This window comes from Cnephaeus nilssonii (assembly GCF_951640355.1).
Source record: "Cnephaeus nilssonii genome assembly, chromosome: 9".
Classification (NCBI taxonomy): Eukaryota; Metazoa; Chordata; class Mammalia; order Chiroptera; family Vespertilionidae; genus Cnephaeus; species Cnephaeus nilssonii.
The window spans coordinates 11,555,067-11,569,000 of NC_137080.1; the positions used below are offsets into that span (position 1 = coordinate 11,555,067).

Genomic DNA, 13,934 nt, shown 5'->3' on the forward strand with positions numbered 1-13,934 from the left:
GGTCCCCGCCCTCCATCCTCCCCTCCCCTCCGTGGCCTCCGAGTGGCGTCAGCACGCCCGCTTGACGGCGTGGGTTTAAATGCCCACTAGCCGGAGCCCCGGCGCTTCTGTCCCGGAGCGAGCGCGGCCGCGGCTGGAATTGCAGGGGCGGGAGCGGAGCGTGCGAGCGGGATCCCGAGCCGCGGAGCGCACGGCCCCTCGCTCCTCCGCCGATGACCCCGGAGCTGGGGTCCCAGGGCGGCCCAGGCAGCATCCCTGCGCCCCGCCGACCCCGCGTGGATGGTAAACCTCTAAGCCGGCTCCGCCGCGGAGAGCCATGAGCTGTCTGGATGTTATGTACCAAGTCTACGGTCCTCACCAGCCTTACTTCGCCACCGCCTACACCCCCTACCACCAGGTACGTGCCTGCTACGGGGCCGGGACCTCAGGGACGCCCGGGATTCTGCAAACGCCGAGGGCTGAACCCCGAGGTCCAGGGCGCCTCCGCTCGGGTCCGGGCGTGCGACCAGCGGCAGGAGCCGCCCGGATGCCGGGATCGCCCGCGCTGCTACCCGGTAGATTGCGCTAACCCCTTTCGTCTGCTGTCTCGGAAGGCAACTAAGCCCCGCTAATGCGTGTCCCGGGTTTGCCGGGAATCAGCAGAGGAGGATGGCGCCTGCTGGATTGTTTTCGGGGCGTCTGTTGGGCTCCAGATTCGTCTGAGCCCAGCGCGGGTGCAGGGAGATGGGAGCAAAGCTTGCCCGCGGAAAACCGAACTTTGTTCCCGACAAAAGCAAAAGCCTGTTTCTGTCTTTCTGATGGAGATGCAAAGACCCTCGTTCTCATCCCTGCAGGGGGCATGATTTTTTTCCCCCGTTTCAATTCTCAGACAATCCAGCCAATTAATTTCAGAACCAGAGAATTCGTTACAGAGAGTACCACAGGAAAAGCATTGGTCTTATCATCTTTGCTTTGCAAAGTTTTGGGGGCTATTACCGGGGTACAATTGACTTGGGCAGAGGCAAGCTTCGTAGATAATACTTTACCTTTCCGGAGATGGAGTCGCTGAATTGGGCTGCCCTGCCATCAACAAACCCACTTTGAATGAGACCACTTAACCCCGGTTCTGCAAACTCACGTTTCCTTTAGTTACTCCCGTTTGTCTGTTCTGGGGCTGTGTCTGGTGAACAGTCCCCTCTGTTTCCCCAGCTGAAGTACCAAAAACTGAGGACAGTAGTCCAGGAAAAGGCCAACATCACATCCTGGGGCTCGTGGGAGGCCTGACCAGGTTGGAAAGTGAGGGCCTAGACTCCGGCTTTGGGGGGATTGAAATACACCCCAGTGTGGGACGGAGTCCACGCTTTCCCCAATTCTGCTTGCAAATTCAATATCTATCCGGCTTTTGCTTTTCCCCTCCTCCTCCTCTTCTCACTGCCCAGCCAGGAGATTTAGTCTCCATGTTAATGTCAGGACTCATCAGAGCCCCTCGTTGTGAGCCAAGCGGGAATGTGGTGGAAGTAGTGATATTGCTAAATGGCTCTTTTGACTTCAGCGTCTGAACCCAGCTCCTTCCCAGGCTGGAACTATGGCCAAGAGGAGACGGTGGGGTGGTTTTCTGTCTGTCTGTTCCTTTCTCCTCCCTGGCCCTGGACCAATCTATTGCTTGGAGATCCCTGTTCATTTTTGCATGGACAGGCCATCTCTGCCTGCAGAATGCTTTCACCTCACATCCAGTCCATTGCTCATTTCTAAGGAAATGTGTATAGCAGTTGCACTTCACCTTTTAAAATCACTATCAGATAGTCACTACTGACAGAGCCTTCCGGCCAGGATTTTCCGCGGCTCCCTTTTATTACTCCAGTGTGCCCAGAGATGGCGAGGCTGGGAATTCTCCTAACCCATTCGTTTGTCTTTACTCAGAAAGGAAGATCTCTTTAAAAACTGAGACAGACTCTTAAATGGAAAGTATATGGGCCACCAAACAAATACCCACTCGCGCGTATGACAACGGCCCGTGTCAGGATGTCATTCACCCGTCTACCCACGTGATTCTTTCCCAAGTGGAACTATGTCAAACCTTCCATTCCGCGGAGGGGCTTCCTTCGCAGCCTGGGTGTGTGGAGGGGGTTGTCATGTTCCGTCATGAGGATGCTTCATCCCGCCTCTTGTGTCTCGGCCCTGGATGCCCCGGCAGGGAGCAATCGGGCCCTCACTGGACCCCATGCCCTTTACTCATGGAGGCTGGTTTTGAAAAACACACACAGGGGCAAGCAAACGTAGGTTTACAGTTGTGAGTACGGGAAACACAGAGCTTATTCTTGCATTATTATTTAATGGTTATTGTATTATTTATTTGTATTATGTAAGCCTGCTTTTGCCCACCCTGTATATCTGCCTCGAGCCTGGCTCTGTGGTCAAACTCGGCTCATCACCTGGTTACTCAGGCGTCTTCCACAACCTTCACCCTGAGTTCTGCCTGCGGCCTGGCAGCAAAGCCGGGAGACAGAAAGACCAGGAAGGGCAACCTGCTTCTCGGGAAGCCCGCCGTGTTCAGGGGCAGGTTGTGCAGCCCGCATCCATGAGCAACGCCCTGAGGCACCAATGCCAGTCCCCCCTGGAAACCTTAGGGATGCGAGGAGGACCAGGACGTGTGTCGTCTGAACCCATCCTGCCATCTCTTTTGAAACTGACTCCTCTATTCTTTCTCTCTTTGAGCAGAAACTAGCTTATTACTCCAAAATGCAGGAAGCCCAAGAGTGCAACGCCAGCCCGAGTAACAGCAGCGGCAGCGGCAGCTCCTCTTTCTCCAGCCAAACGCCCGCCAGCATAAAGGAGGAGGAAGGCAGCCCGGAGAAAGAGCGCCCACCAGAGGCCGAGTACATCAACTCCCGCTGCGTCCTCTTCACCTACTTCCAGGGGGACATCAGCTCCGTGGTGGACGAGCACTTCAGCAGGGCCCTGAGCCAGCCCAGCAGCTACTCCCCCAGCTGCACCAGCAGCAAAGCACCCAGGAGCTCCGGGCCCTGGCGGGGTGAGTAGGGCAGGGCCTGCAGAGAGCCCTCTCAGCCTGGGGTCCCCCTAGAGGGGCTCCAGGAGATGCAGCTGAGAGAATAGGAGGTGTCAGAGGAGCAGGGAGGAGGGGCATTTGGAGATGGGTGAGGAAAGTGAAGGAGGAATAGGCGCAGGCATAAGATCTCTCCTCCGGGAGGCAGAGAAGAGCCGAGCATTGACCTAGAAAAAGCCTTGGAATTGGGAGGCCTGCGCTGGCACGTTGGTTCCACCCGTTTCCTAGCAATATGACCTTGGGCAAGTCTCTTAACCTCTTTGAGGTCACTCTCTTTACTGGTCTCTAAAATTAGAATAATACTTGCCCTCCTAACGATCCCTGGAGATGGTCCTCAGACAAACAGAACATGTATGTAAATGCCCTGTGGAAACGGGAGGTTTTCAGGGCCCTTACCCAGTTTCTGAAAATTTGCCCAGAATCAAAAGTCCTAGGCCCCACTACCAGCGAAATGTGCTGAAGAATGTCTCCTAAGACCTACCTGTGCCTTTTTCTCAGGTTTCAATTACTTGGGAAGTCTTGAAGCAGAAAGCATCTTTCAATAAGCAAATAAAGTAGCAAGGAAATGAGTATGTAGGTCCAGCAAAAACATCCCTTTATTGTTCTAATCTTCCCAGAAAGCACTGCTTTATCTAGTTTGGGACAATGCTTTCTTGGACAAGTCAACTACATTTCCCCTCTATTCTGAAATCTCAACCTCCCTTATTACCCAGACAAGGGTACAGTTAACTATTCGGTAAACTTTCTCACCAAGCTTAGTTTTTAACATGTACCAAACTGAGAAATCAGGACTTTGTTGTAAAAAGGAAAACAAATATTACATTTTGGGGGAAATGACAACTCTTACCCTCCTTTTTTTCCCCTCCCCTTGAGTCTGAAAGTTTGTAAAAGCCTTGCCTAGACAAGCTCCAAAAATATTCCTTTTGAATACAGAACATTCTTTTTATTATTCAGGTGCCTAAATATCTTTAAGAGGAAGACTGTTCATTACTTGGAATGTATTTTAAATTCTCTAGGATGTGTACAGATGCGTTCCCCAGAGGTGCTCATTAAAGGCCTCTTGGGTTCAATGTCTTTCTTTCCCTCCCTCCTAACCGTAGGCAACACATTTGATCTAAGTGCTGTTCTCTTAAAATGCTCCCAGACTCTAGGGACCAACAGTGATGCTGACAGTAATCATAATAACAATACTAATAATAAATTATAAGAGTGGCACCCACCCTTTGATGCACAAAGTTTGTTCATTAAAACTTAAAAGACCTTTCCCTTCGCGTCCCTTTGTGCAAATAAGACAGCTGCCCTTTTAGTGTGTCTAGTGTACTGTTCTGCTCGAGTTCTTGGAAAAAAAATATCTGAAAGAAGGTTTCTAGAAAGGAGGCTAATAATAGCAAGACTTCGAAATATGTCTATGGACTTCTAGTCTATCAGAGACGCATTTTCAAGAACAAGGGAGGCTGAAACGCGAGAGGGGCTAGTGAGATGGCTAGGCGGCCGACCAAGAGCGGGAAGACGAATCTCCAGCTTGAGAGGCAGCGGGTTGGAATAGGGAAGCCGCGTCTGCCCCGAGGCCGGGGAGGCGGCTCTGGAGGAGTTAGGGGAAACTGCCTGCGCCCCGAAACTGGGGGCTTGGGGAGGAGATCTCTCCGCTCTTCCGCTCCCCGCCACCCCCCGGGTCTGCAAAACCGAGGGAGCGGACCTGCACCCCATAGGGTTCCCCCGTTTTTCGGAGCCCGTACCTTGAATTCACAGGCTACAGCCCCCTTTGGAAGGCGCCGCCCCAAAGGCTAGGCTGCGACCCGCCCCCAGCCGCCGCTGTCCGGCCACTGGCGGGCCGTGCGCTCTCAGCTCTCCCCGCGGCCTTCGGGGGCCCGCGATCGCGATTCCCGGGGTTGACGAGCTCTTTTCCCCCCTCCCTCCCCTCCGGCTCGCCGGCCTGCAGACGGCTCCTACCCGATGAGCCAGCGCAGCTTCCCCGCCTCCTTCTGGAACAGCGCGTACCAGGCGCCGGTGCCCGCGCCGCTGAGCAGCCCGCTGGCCGCCGCGCACTCGGAGCTGCCCTTCGCCGCCGCCGACCCCTACTCGCCGGCCGCCCTGCACAGCCACCTGCACCAGGGCGCCGCGGAGCCCTGGCACCACGCGCACCCGCACCACGCGCACCCGCACCCGCACCCGCACCAGGCGCACCCGCACCACCCCTACGCGCTGGGCGGCGCCCTGGGCGCGCAGGCCACCGCCTACCCGCGGCCCGCCGCCGTGCACGAGGTCTATGCACCGCACTTCGACCCGCGCTACGGGCCGCTGCTGATGCCCGCCGCCTCCGGGCGCCCCGCCCGCCTCGCGCTCGCCCCGGCACCCACGCCTGGCAGCCCCCCCTGCGAGCTCTCGGCCAAGGGCGAGCCGACCGGCGCCTCGTGGGCCGCACCCGGGGGACCCTTCGCTAGCCCCGCAGGAGACGTGGCCCAGGGTCTGGGCCTCAGCGTGGACTCAGGTAAGCCGGGGAGCGAGCTTGGCTCACCCGGGCCCCTCCTGCCCTGTGCCCCACCCTGGGCTGAGCGCGGGACCCCCTGTAGTTCTCCTTGGAGACCCCAGTGACACTGTGGTCTGCAGGTCTGCATGCAGGGGCTGTGTTTCGGGAGACAGGTGGCCCTGGGTCCTCAGTGGGGGCAGAATGGGAAAGAAGGACCCTGCCCTACCCACCTAGCTGGTAGATGTTACAGAGGATTTAAAAAAAAAAATACAATTTGTTGGAAAGGTTCTAGTTCCAGGCTGTTCAATTCTGTAGCCGCTAGCCACGTGTACCTGTTGAGCACTTAAAAAATGTGGCCAGGCGCAACTGGGATGTGCTTGAAGTATATAATACACAATGGATTTCAAAACTTTGTACAAAAAAAAAAAAGAGAAGAAAGTAAAATTTATCTCACTAATATTTTTATATTGAGTGCATGTTGAGTTATTTTCATCACATTGCATATTGACTATATTAGGTTAAGTAAAATATATCACTAAGACGAAGTCTCACCTGTTTATACTTTTTTTTCAATGTGGCTGTTAGAAAATTTAGAATTATGCCTGTGGTTCCCATGTGTTGTATTGGACAGTGCTGATGTAGAGCACCTGCGAAGGGTGCACTTTAAAATCCTCTGCAGCTTGGGGGCCCAGGGGGGCAGGGGGAGTGTCTTGTCACCGAGTGACAGTTATAAGGAAAGAAATGTATGATTAATATCAACTTAATTGCCAAATTAGGCAAATCTCTTAAAAACATAAAACTTAACAAGAGTGATAATGTTTCCGGCTTGAAGAGTTGAATTTGAAAGGTAAAAAAAAAAAAAAGAGTTATAAATACAATCACTGGCTTGTAGTTTTGCCCACTCCCCCTTCCCTCAGGTGAAGATTTGGCATTTCTGTTGGCTTTTGCTTTTACTTTCATTCATGCCCTTTAGATAAATTCTGTGACTTCCACAGTAAAACAGTGGTGTTTGTCTTTCTCTTTCTCTTTCCTTAACTCTCTTGTGCCTCCCCTCCCCCACCTCCTGCTCCCCCCCCCCCCCCCCCCCCGCCCCTCTCTTTCTCTTCTCCCTCTGTCTCTCTTTTATTTTCTCTCTGCTTTCAGGTTTGCAGCCTCAGGACAAAAGCAAGGATCTGTACTGGTTTTAGACAGCCCACCTTCTTCCCCATAGGTCTCTGCCTAGCGCGCTTGGTGACACTCAGAGCTGAATGGAGTGGGTTTGTAACGGCTTCTGATCTTGGTTTGCAGCTCGTCGCTATTCCCTCTGTGGTGCATCCCTCCTGAGCTGACCTGCTGACCCAGGGCTCCCCTTCCCTTTCCCTTCTGACCAGCCAGAAGGCTCAGCATCTGTGCCTCTCACTCCAAGGATGAGGACATGGGGAAAGGCAGAGACTTGGAACTTCTCTCCCTGTGTCGGGAGAACCAAATCACACGCCTCAGAAATTTCGTCTAAAAAGAATTCCTTCTGCCAAAAGAGCAGATCCAAAGACTCTGAATTATGTTTAATGACTTTGGGCAAATCCCCAGAAATAACTTCGGTGAGATCACTTAGGTGATATGATAGCGTACGTTTTCTTGGAAGAAGGGAAAGACAAAAGGACTTTTTGGTGTGAATATTTTCTATGCTGATGTGAATTATTTCATTACGTAGTGTGAGCATAGCACTACTGATGTCAATATCCTCAGATTTAAAATGTATTTGTATTTGCATTGAAGACTGTGGTAGAGAAGTAAAAAGAAGCCGATCATTCTTCCTCACCTCGGAAGCCTCCAGCTCCCTTCCTGCCCACTCCCCGCTACAACCCTGACTCCAGGCACAAAGACACACTTTTTTTCCTTTGGATTGTGAACATGGAAGCCTCAGCCTGCATATGAGTGGCAAGTGGATCATCTGGAGCCACCTGCCCAAGTCTTACTGAAATGCAGCTGTTGTAGGACAACTGTTTAAAACTCCAGAAATACATCGACCAAGGTGGCACTTCCCAGTGTTTGGCACAACAATTGCAATTGCACTGGATATATTTTATATGTGTGTGTGTATATATCATATTTTTTACAAGGAACATTTTACGATGAAAGAAGAAACCCTTCTCTGCCTTCTCTCCCACAAATTCTGTCCCTCGCTTTCCTCCCCTGGATGATGAAAAAAAGGATCAAGAGACCCCAATTGTCCCCATGAAGAAGTAGGAATCACACCACAAGGGGAAGGAATGTTCCATGGAGTCTCCAATACCTCGAATATTTTTCTCAGTCTCTGTGGTCATGACTTGGTCACTTCAGTGTTGGGACAGGGGAAGGGGTCTGTGCACTGGGCAAAGCTGAAGGTGATGAGGAAGAAGAAACAAACATTAAAGGTGTCTGTTTACTACAAGGTCCCTGTGTTGTTTCATAAAAAGAAAATAAATCGTCTTATGTTTCTCTAGTAGAATAAAATATAGTAGTATGATCTGATGTCAGAAAGTAAAATTACTTTATCTTATATATACATATATACATTAGCTTCTGTTACTTTTTGTTTTTCCAAAGTGTTTGCTGTTCTGTGAAACCTGATAATAACCCCTCTACTCATCAAGCCTGGAGGTGAACGTTATGTATCACCCTTCTCTTTTCACAAGTGACAAAATCAATTGTGGCCATAGCAGCCCAGGGCTTACCTCTTAGCATTCATGAAGTCAGAAACAGGGATGGTACTGAAAGCACCACTGTACATCATTCAGTCAGATACACATTTATTCTTTTAATATATATATATAATATAATATATCCTCTGGCCACCTGTAGGCACCCGGGACCCGGGCTGGCTTCCCTCCGGCTGCCCGCAGGCATGTGGGACCCAGGCGGGCTTACCTCTGGCCCTGGCTTCGTCAGGAAGGACGTCCGGAATGACATCCTGAAGACATCCGGTTAATTAGCATATTACCCTTTTATTATTATAGATTATTGATTTTTTTGGAGAGAGAGGACAGGAGAGAGATAGAGAGGTAGAAATATCAATGATGAGAGAGAATCATTGATCAGCTGCCTCCTGCCTGCCCTCTGCGGGGGATCGAGCCTGCAACCAGGCATGTGCCCTGACTGGGAATCGAACCAAACCGGTGGCCCCCTGGTTCCTGGCTTGATGCTAAACTGCTGAACTACGATGGTTGGGCTGCATTTATTCTTTTCCAGAAAAGAATTATTGTTACTTCTTAAATTCTAGACTCTTAAGACAGTAGAGTCGTTGGTTAAAATATGTCTTTGAAATATTGGTCATTTTTATATTTTAATAAGCTAGGCTAAGAAACCAAAGCTACCACTAGGCGGAAAACATTATTAAGAAATTATTGGTTTTCTCATGACACCAAAATAATTTGTGTGTCTCTGAGAGAGAGATTTTGTGTTATACCCAAGTTGCCTTTGTAGATTGTTAAAGCATAACAATATTAGTTCAAATCTTGACCTTCATTGTAACACGAGAGGCAAATATAATTTATCTTGAATAATAGTCACAGAAATTCGGGGCAGTTAAGGAACCTTACTCGGAGCATGACTTCACAAAGTTACCCATCCTCTCTTCTTATCTTGTTGGCGAGCTGCGAAGGAGATTATGATCATTACAAGGACTTATTGTTCAGATGGAAGGCACATTGTAACATGAGAAGCAAATATAATTTATCTTGAATAATAGTCTCAGGAATTGGGGGCAGTTAAGGAACCTTACTCGGAGCATGGCTTAACAACGTTACTCATCCTTTCTTCCTATCATGTTGGTAAGCTGTGAAGTAGATTATGATCGTTGCAAGGACCTATTATTATTTTTGCTCAGATGAAAGGTACTATGTGGCTTACACTGCATGAGATATGATAACAGTAGTAATAACTAATGTTAATTGCTTTTCATATACCAGGCACTAGTCTGAGGGCTTTACTGGTATATATAGGTCAACTCATTAAAGCCTCACAACAGTTCTATGTGATATTTATTGTTACGACCCCCTTCTTACTGACAAGAAGACCGAGGCTCACAGAGGAGAAATCATTTGCCCAGTCATCTAGCTAGTCAGTGGCAGAGCCAGGATGCCAGGTACAGAGATTGCACCGTTACTCGCTGCAGTGACTGCTTGTCCACTTCTGGTTTGTCTTTGGCTTCTCAATTGTGGGCTTCATTTCTCCTCCCCAATAGATGACTAAGGAAGGGAAGAGGCAGGGCAGCAAATAGTAGAACCTACAGAATCCCAGGTCTCAAAGGAACTATCATAGGACACTGTCCAGACCCTTCATCAGATGCCACTACCTTAACCAGTCAGTCAGACACAGCTTTCCATTCTCCTCCAAGAAGAACTTTTCACTGCTGCTCTTCATTCACTTCAGTATTTAATTCGCCTTCACTGCCCTGAAGCTCTTCACACCCAACCTAACCAAGTCGTGTAAGAGTTAGCCTGAAGTTCGGGCATTGAAGTAATCGCTAAAATTAACTTTGGACTTCTGTGTGGGTTTTTTAATCCATGTTCCATTGGCATGGATCACTGCAATATACAGGCATGAATAAAATGCATTAAGTTCCAGCTTGCTTTTTAGAAGTTGTCACTGAGTACGCAGTGGAAGCGGAAAGCAGAGCAGTGCATTCTCTGATACACACTTCTCCAAGTAGTCCTCGCTGAACGAGGCTCTTTACCTGTGCTGCGCCTGCAGGAGCACTCAGGAGATCTCTGATCGGACCCCACAGGGAGCACTTTCCCAGCCACAAGATTCTGATGGCTGAAGCCTCCCTCCTGAGCTGCATCTGACCTGAATATCAGGTTGCTGGTGGGGAGTCTCACTCCCTGGAACTGGCCTTTGGGGCAGTCCTGAGCAGACCTCTAGACGGCTGAGTGGGCTCCGGTGACCAGGCACATGGGACACACGGAGCAGAGCATTTTCCTCCATCCTGTACCTTCCTAAAGTAGAAATGCAAGAGGCCCTTAAGCTACAATGGTCCAGTGTAATAAGAACATCAGAGAGAACTTTGGGGAATTCATAACCCTCGCTGTCATTCTTGAGGCCCACAAAGTCATGCAAAATGTGAATTCCCATGCCCATCTTGCTAATATTCGTGAAACCATGCAAATTAGAGAAGGTCCTAGTAGTTGAAAAGAAGGGTATTTAAGAAAGTGAGACGTGAGGAAAGGATGACATGAGGAAACATGATGTTTCCCCCTATACTACACCCGGTTGGGACCTGAAAGAAAGATTGGATTCCCCTCTGATCACCCCCATTGGGATTTTGTGGGCCCTCCTCATCCAGTTTTTCCTTTGTGCGTGGCCTCACCGTGAGGGAGAGGTGATGAAAAGGGGAGAGACAAGCTCTCCACCACCAAGTAATCCCTTTGCCGATTGCCCTCTGGCTGAGAACTCAGTCCCCCAACTACAGGGAACTCTATCTGTTCTGCGCCTTTAGTTTAAAAGGAGTTGCCATCCTGTCTCATTTCCCCTTTGAAGTTCTATTCCAATGGATGGCAAATTCTAGCAATGGCTTAAGAATCATTTGGGCCTGGATGGGAGGGAGGGCCGGGGCGATGGGTGTTGGGGCTCGGTCTCCCTGCCTGGAAGCATCTCTGGCCACTCTTTCAGGGTAAGAACTGCATTTTCTCTGCCCTTTTGCATCAGAGGGAAACAACTGTTAAGGTAACCTTAACCTCCAGTTCACTGAGAGTCACAAACCTGCCTCTGTGTGTAGGCATCCACACCTGTTCTAGCAAAATAAACCAGGAACTCTTTTTTATAAAACACTTAGTGACTGGTTACTTCGGAGATTGAGGACATAAAAAAGAAAACTTAGACAAACTGCTTTCCTTATAAATGCCATTGCCATAAAATGCATTTTTAAATATAAAAATGTTTGAGGAGACTTTTAAAATAAAAGAAACTGGAAACCACGATTCTTTTATAAACCTGCTTTAAGTCTGTTGATAATTTGCATGGAAATAATTCATATTTTGATTGTACTTGTCAAAGTCTTTGCTCTATATATTCCATTCTTCCTTGCAAGATTTTTAGGATTATTATTCTTCACTACCTATTACATATCCCTAAAATCTGGAGAAAAGTAATAATGTTGTAAAGGCGGTATGGTTATTACAGTTGCTGTTTGCACTTAACGGAAGTTTTGATATTTACACAAGCAACAGGGCTAAGCAAATGTAAATTTCACATTTGCTCAACACCAGCTCTCTCTCATCTCCCATGAATAAATGAAATGGAACTCTAATAATACAAGCACAGTATCTGCACAATGAAATCTGTTTACCTAAAATATATCTCACACACACACACACACACACACACACACACACACACACGCCTAAAGAGAAATCAGAGAACCGTGCCCTCAGACAGGCACAGACACAAATGATTATTCTCACTTGACAGACCAACTGTACCGCTCTTTCCTTGTATTTCACTCCAGCCCCAGAGGCTGGATCAGGAAAGAGACACTTGATAGCTGCTGTTTCCGTGGTTGGAATATTTGTGAAGTTAACGCATAATCTGAAAGCAGAAGCTAATAAATTATAGGGTGCTAATTGGAACTGGAGTGGAGCTGTCCATCACGTTACCCTAAACACAGTGAGACCCTCATAACCTAAAAAGGCAAGGCAGCCTTCAGGAACAGTTGTTTCCAGCCTTGACCTCCACTCGGGCAGAAACATCACGTCCAGGCAGCGTGGCCACTGATAGAGCCAGTGGACGTGATTCTGCTAATCAAAGCTCACTTCAAGAAGACACACAAATTCTCTTGCAGGGGGAAGGAGTAAACTGTTTTACTGAAGAATTAATGTGTAGAGAAGCATATTGCTTAGAGAAGTAGATCTTGAACATTACCCTTTATTTGGAATTTTTCACTTTAAAAAAAGTTTAACTTACTAAGAAAAAAATCTAAAGTTCTCCACAATGTAGTGTCATGTCCACTTCAAACTGCAGTATTTCTGTGAGTTTCCAATGTATCCTTATGAAATTAAGCTCATCTAAAAAAATAAGATGTCTAAACTCCCTCTGACTTACTGGAATTCACTTATTTCCCCTAGAAAATCAGTGGCAGCAAATTTCCTGATCCTTTGTTTTGTTCTTAGGATCTCCTAATAAGCTCTCATCCTGCTATCTCCCAATGTCTCAAAATGGTCCAAGTGATTTTGCTCAAACTATCCTCCACTGTCATCATTATTTCCTACCAAAACAGCGTAAGTCAATTAATACATAAATATCACAACATAAGAGAAATTTAGATTAAAGTTCAACTAAACTTTGCAAACAAAATTAAAGAATTGAAATTTTCTGATTCCTAATCAATATTTGCATGACTCTAGAAATTTTACCAACATTTATTTTCAGAGTACATACTTTAGTCTCTACATGTATTTATAACCACCAAAATATTCAATTAACCTTATAATTTGGAACATTCTTTAGAATACTTCAAATAAAAATAGTTCTCACTTAGGAAAAGCAAATCAAGTAGCTTAAAATTCTATACACACACTTACTAAAAAAAATTATAATTGACTAGAGGCCCAGTGCATGAAATTCATGCACTGGGGTGGGGGGTCCCTCAGCCCAGCCTGCCCCCTCTCACAGTCCAGGAGCCCTCAGGGGATGTCCTACTGATGGCTTAGGCCCGCTCCCCATAAGCCGCAGTCTGGCCTCCCTCTGCGGGAGGCAACCGGGCTGATCAGGGGAAGGCACCACCCCCATCACCCCACTGCTGCTGCCACTGCCGGCTGCCACAGCTGCCAAGGTGTTTTCATCAACATGGACTCCAGTCCCTTCACCACGAAAAAATGACAACTTTCTTTAGGCATTTTCAAGATGTCTCTTTCATAGGATATGACATTTCTTTCTTTCTTTCTTTCTTTTTTTTTGATCCTCACATGAGGATATTTTCCCATTGATTTTTAGAGAGCGTGGAAGAGAGAGGGAAAGACAGAGAGAAACATCAATGTGAGAGGGACACTTTGATTGGTTGCCTCCTGCATGAGCCCTGACCTGGGCCCCAGCCAGGGAGGAGCCTGCAACCTAGGAACATGCCCTTGATCAGAATTGAACCTGGCCCCACTGCGGGTTTGTGTCTCCGCTCTGGCCCCCAGCCCAAGCCCCGCGCTGCGGGTTTGTGTCTCTGCTCTGGCCCCAGCAGCCCAGCACCACGGCTGCAGGGCTGGGGCTGGGGGCCAGCCCCACTGCGTGTTGTCCTCTCTGGCTCCGGGGCTGCCCTGTCTGTTGTTCTCTCAGGCTCTGGGCCTGCACCAAGCCCCTCCTCCTGAGCTGGTCATGACTGTTATGGTGTCCCAACCTAATTTGAATATTACCTCTTTATATATAGAGATGGGAATGTCATGAACTTATTTCTTTTCTTGCTAATTCTCGTTACTACAGCCT

General features: G+C 48.5%; 1 protein-coding gene across 2 annotated transcripts; it reads left to right on the forward strand.

Moving 5' to 3' along the window:
• Nucleotides 1-316: 316 nt before the first annotated feature.
• On the forward strand, nucleotides 317-6,838 carry VGLL2 (vestigial like family member 2; the record flags this gene model as incomplete). Of its 2 annotated transcripts, XM_079781468.1 has the most annotated exons (4): nucleotides 317-397; nucleotides 2,698-3,010; nucleotides 4,983-5,531; nucleotides 6,798-6,838. In XM_079781468.1, 4 exons carry the CDS (start codon nucleotides 317-319, stop codon nucleotides 6,836-6,838), a joined length of 984 nt encoding a protein of 327 aa, XP_079637594.1. The 2 variants fall into 2 exon arrangements, with proteins under 2 accessions (XP_079637594.1, XP_079637595.1); XM_079781469.1 differs by lacking the exon at nucleotides 4,983-5,531.
• Between the last annotated feature and the right edge of the window lie 7,096 nt (nucleotides 6,839-13,934).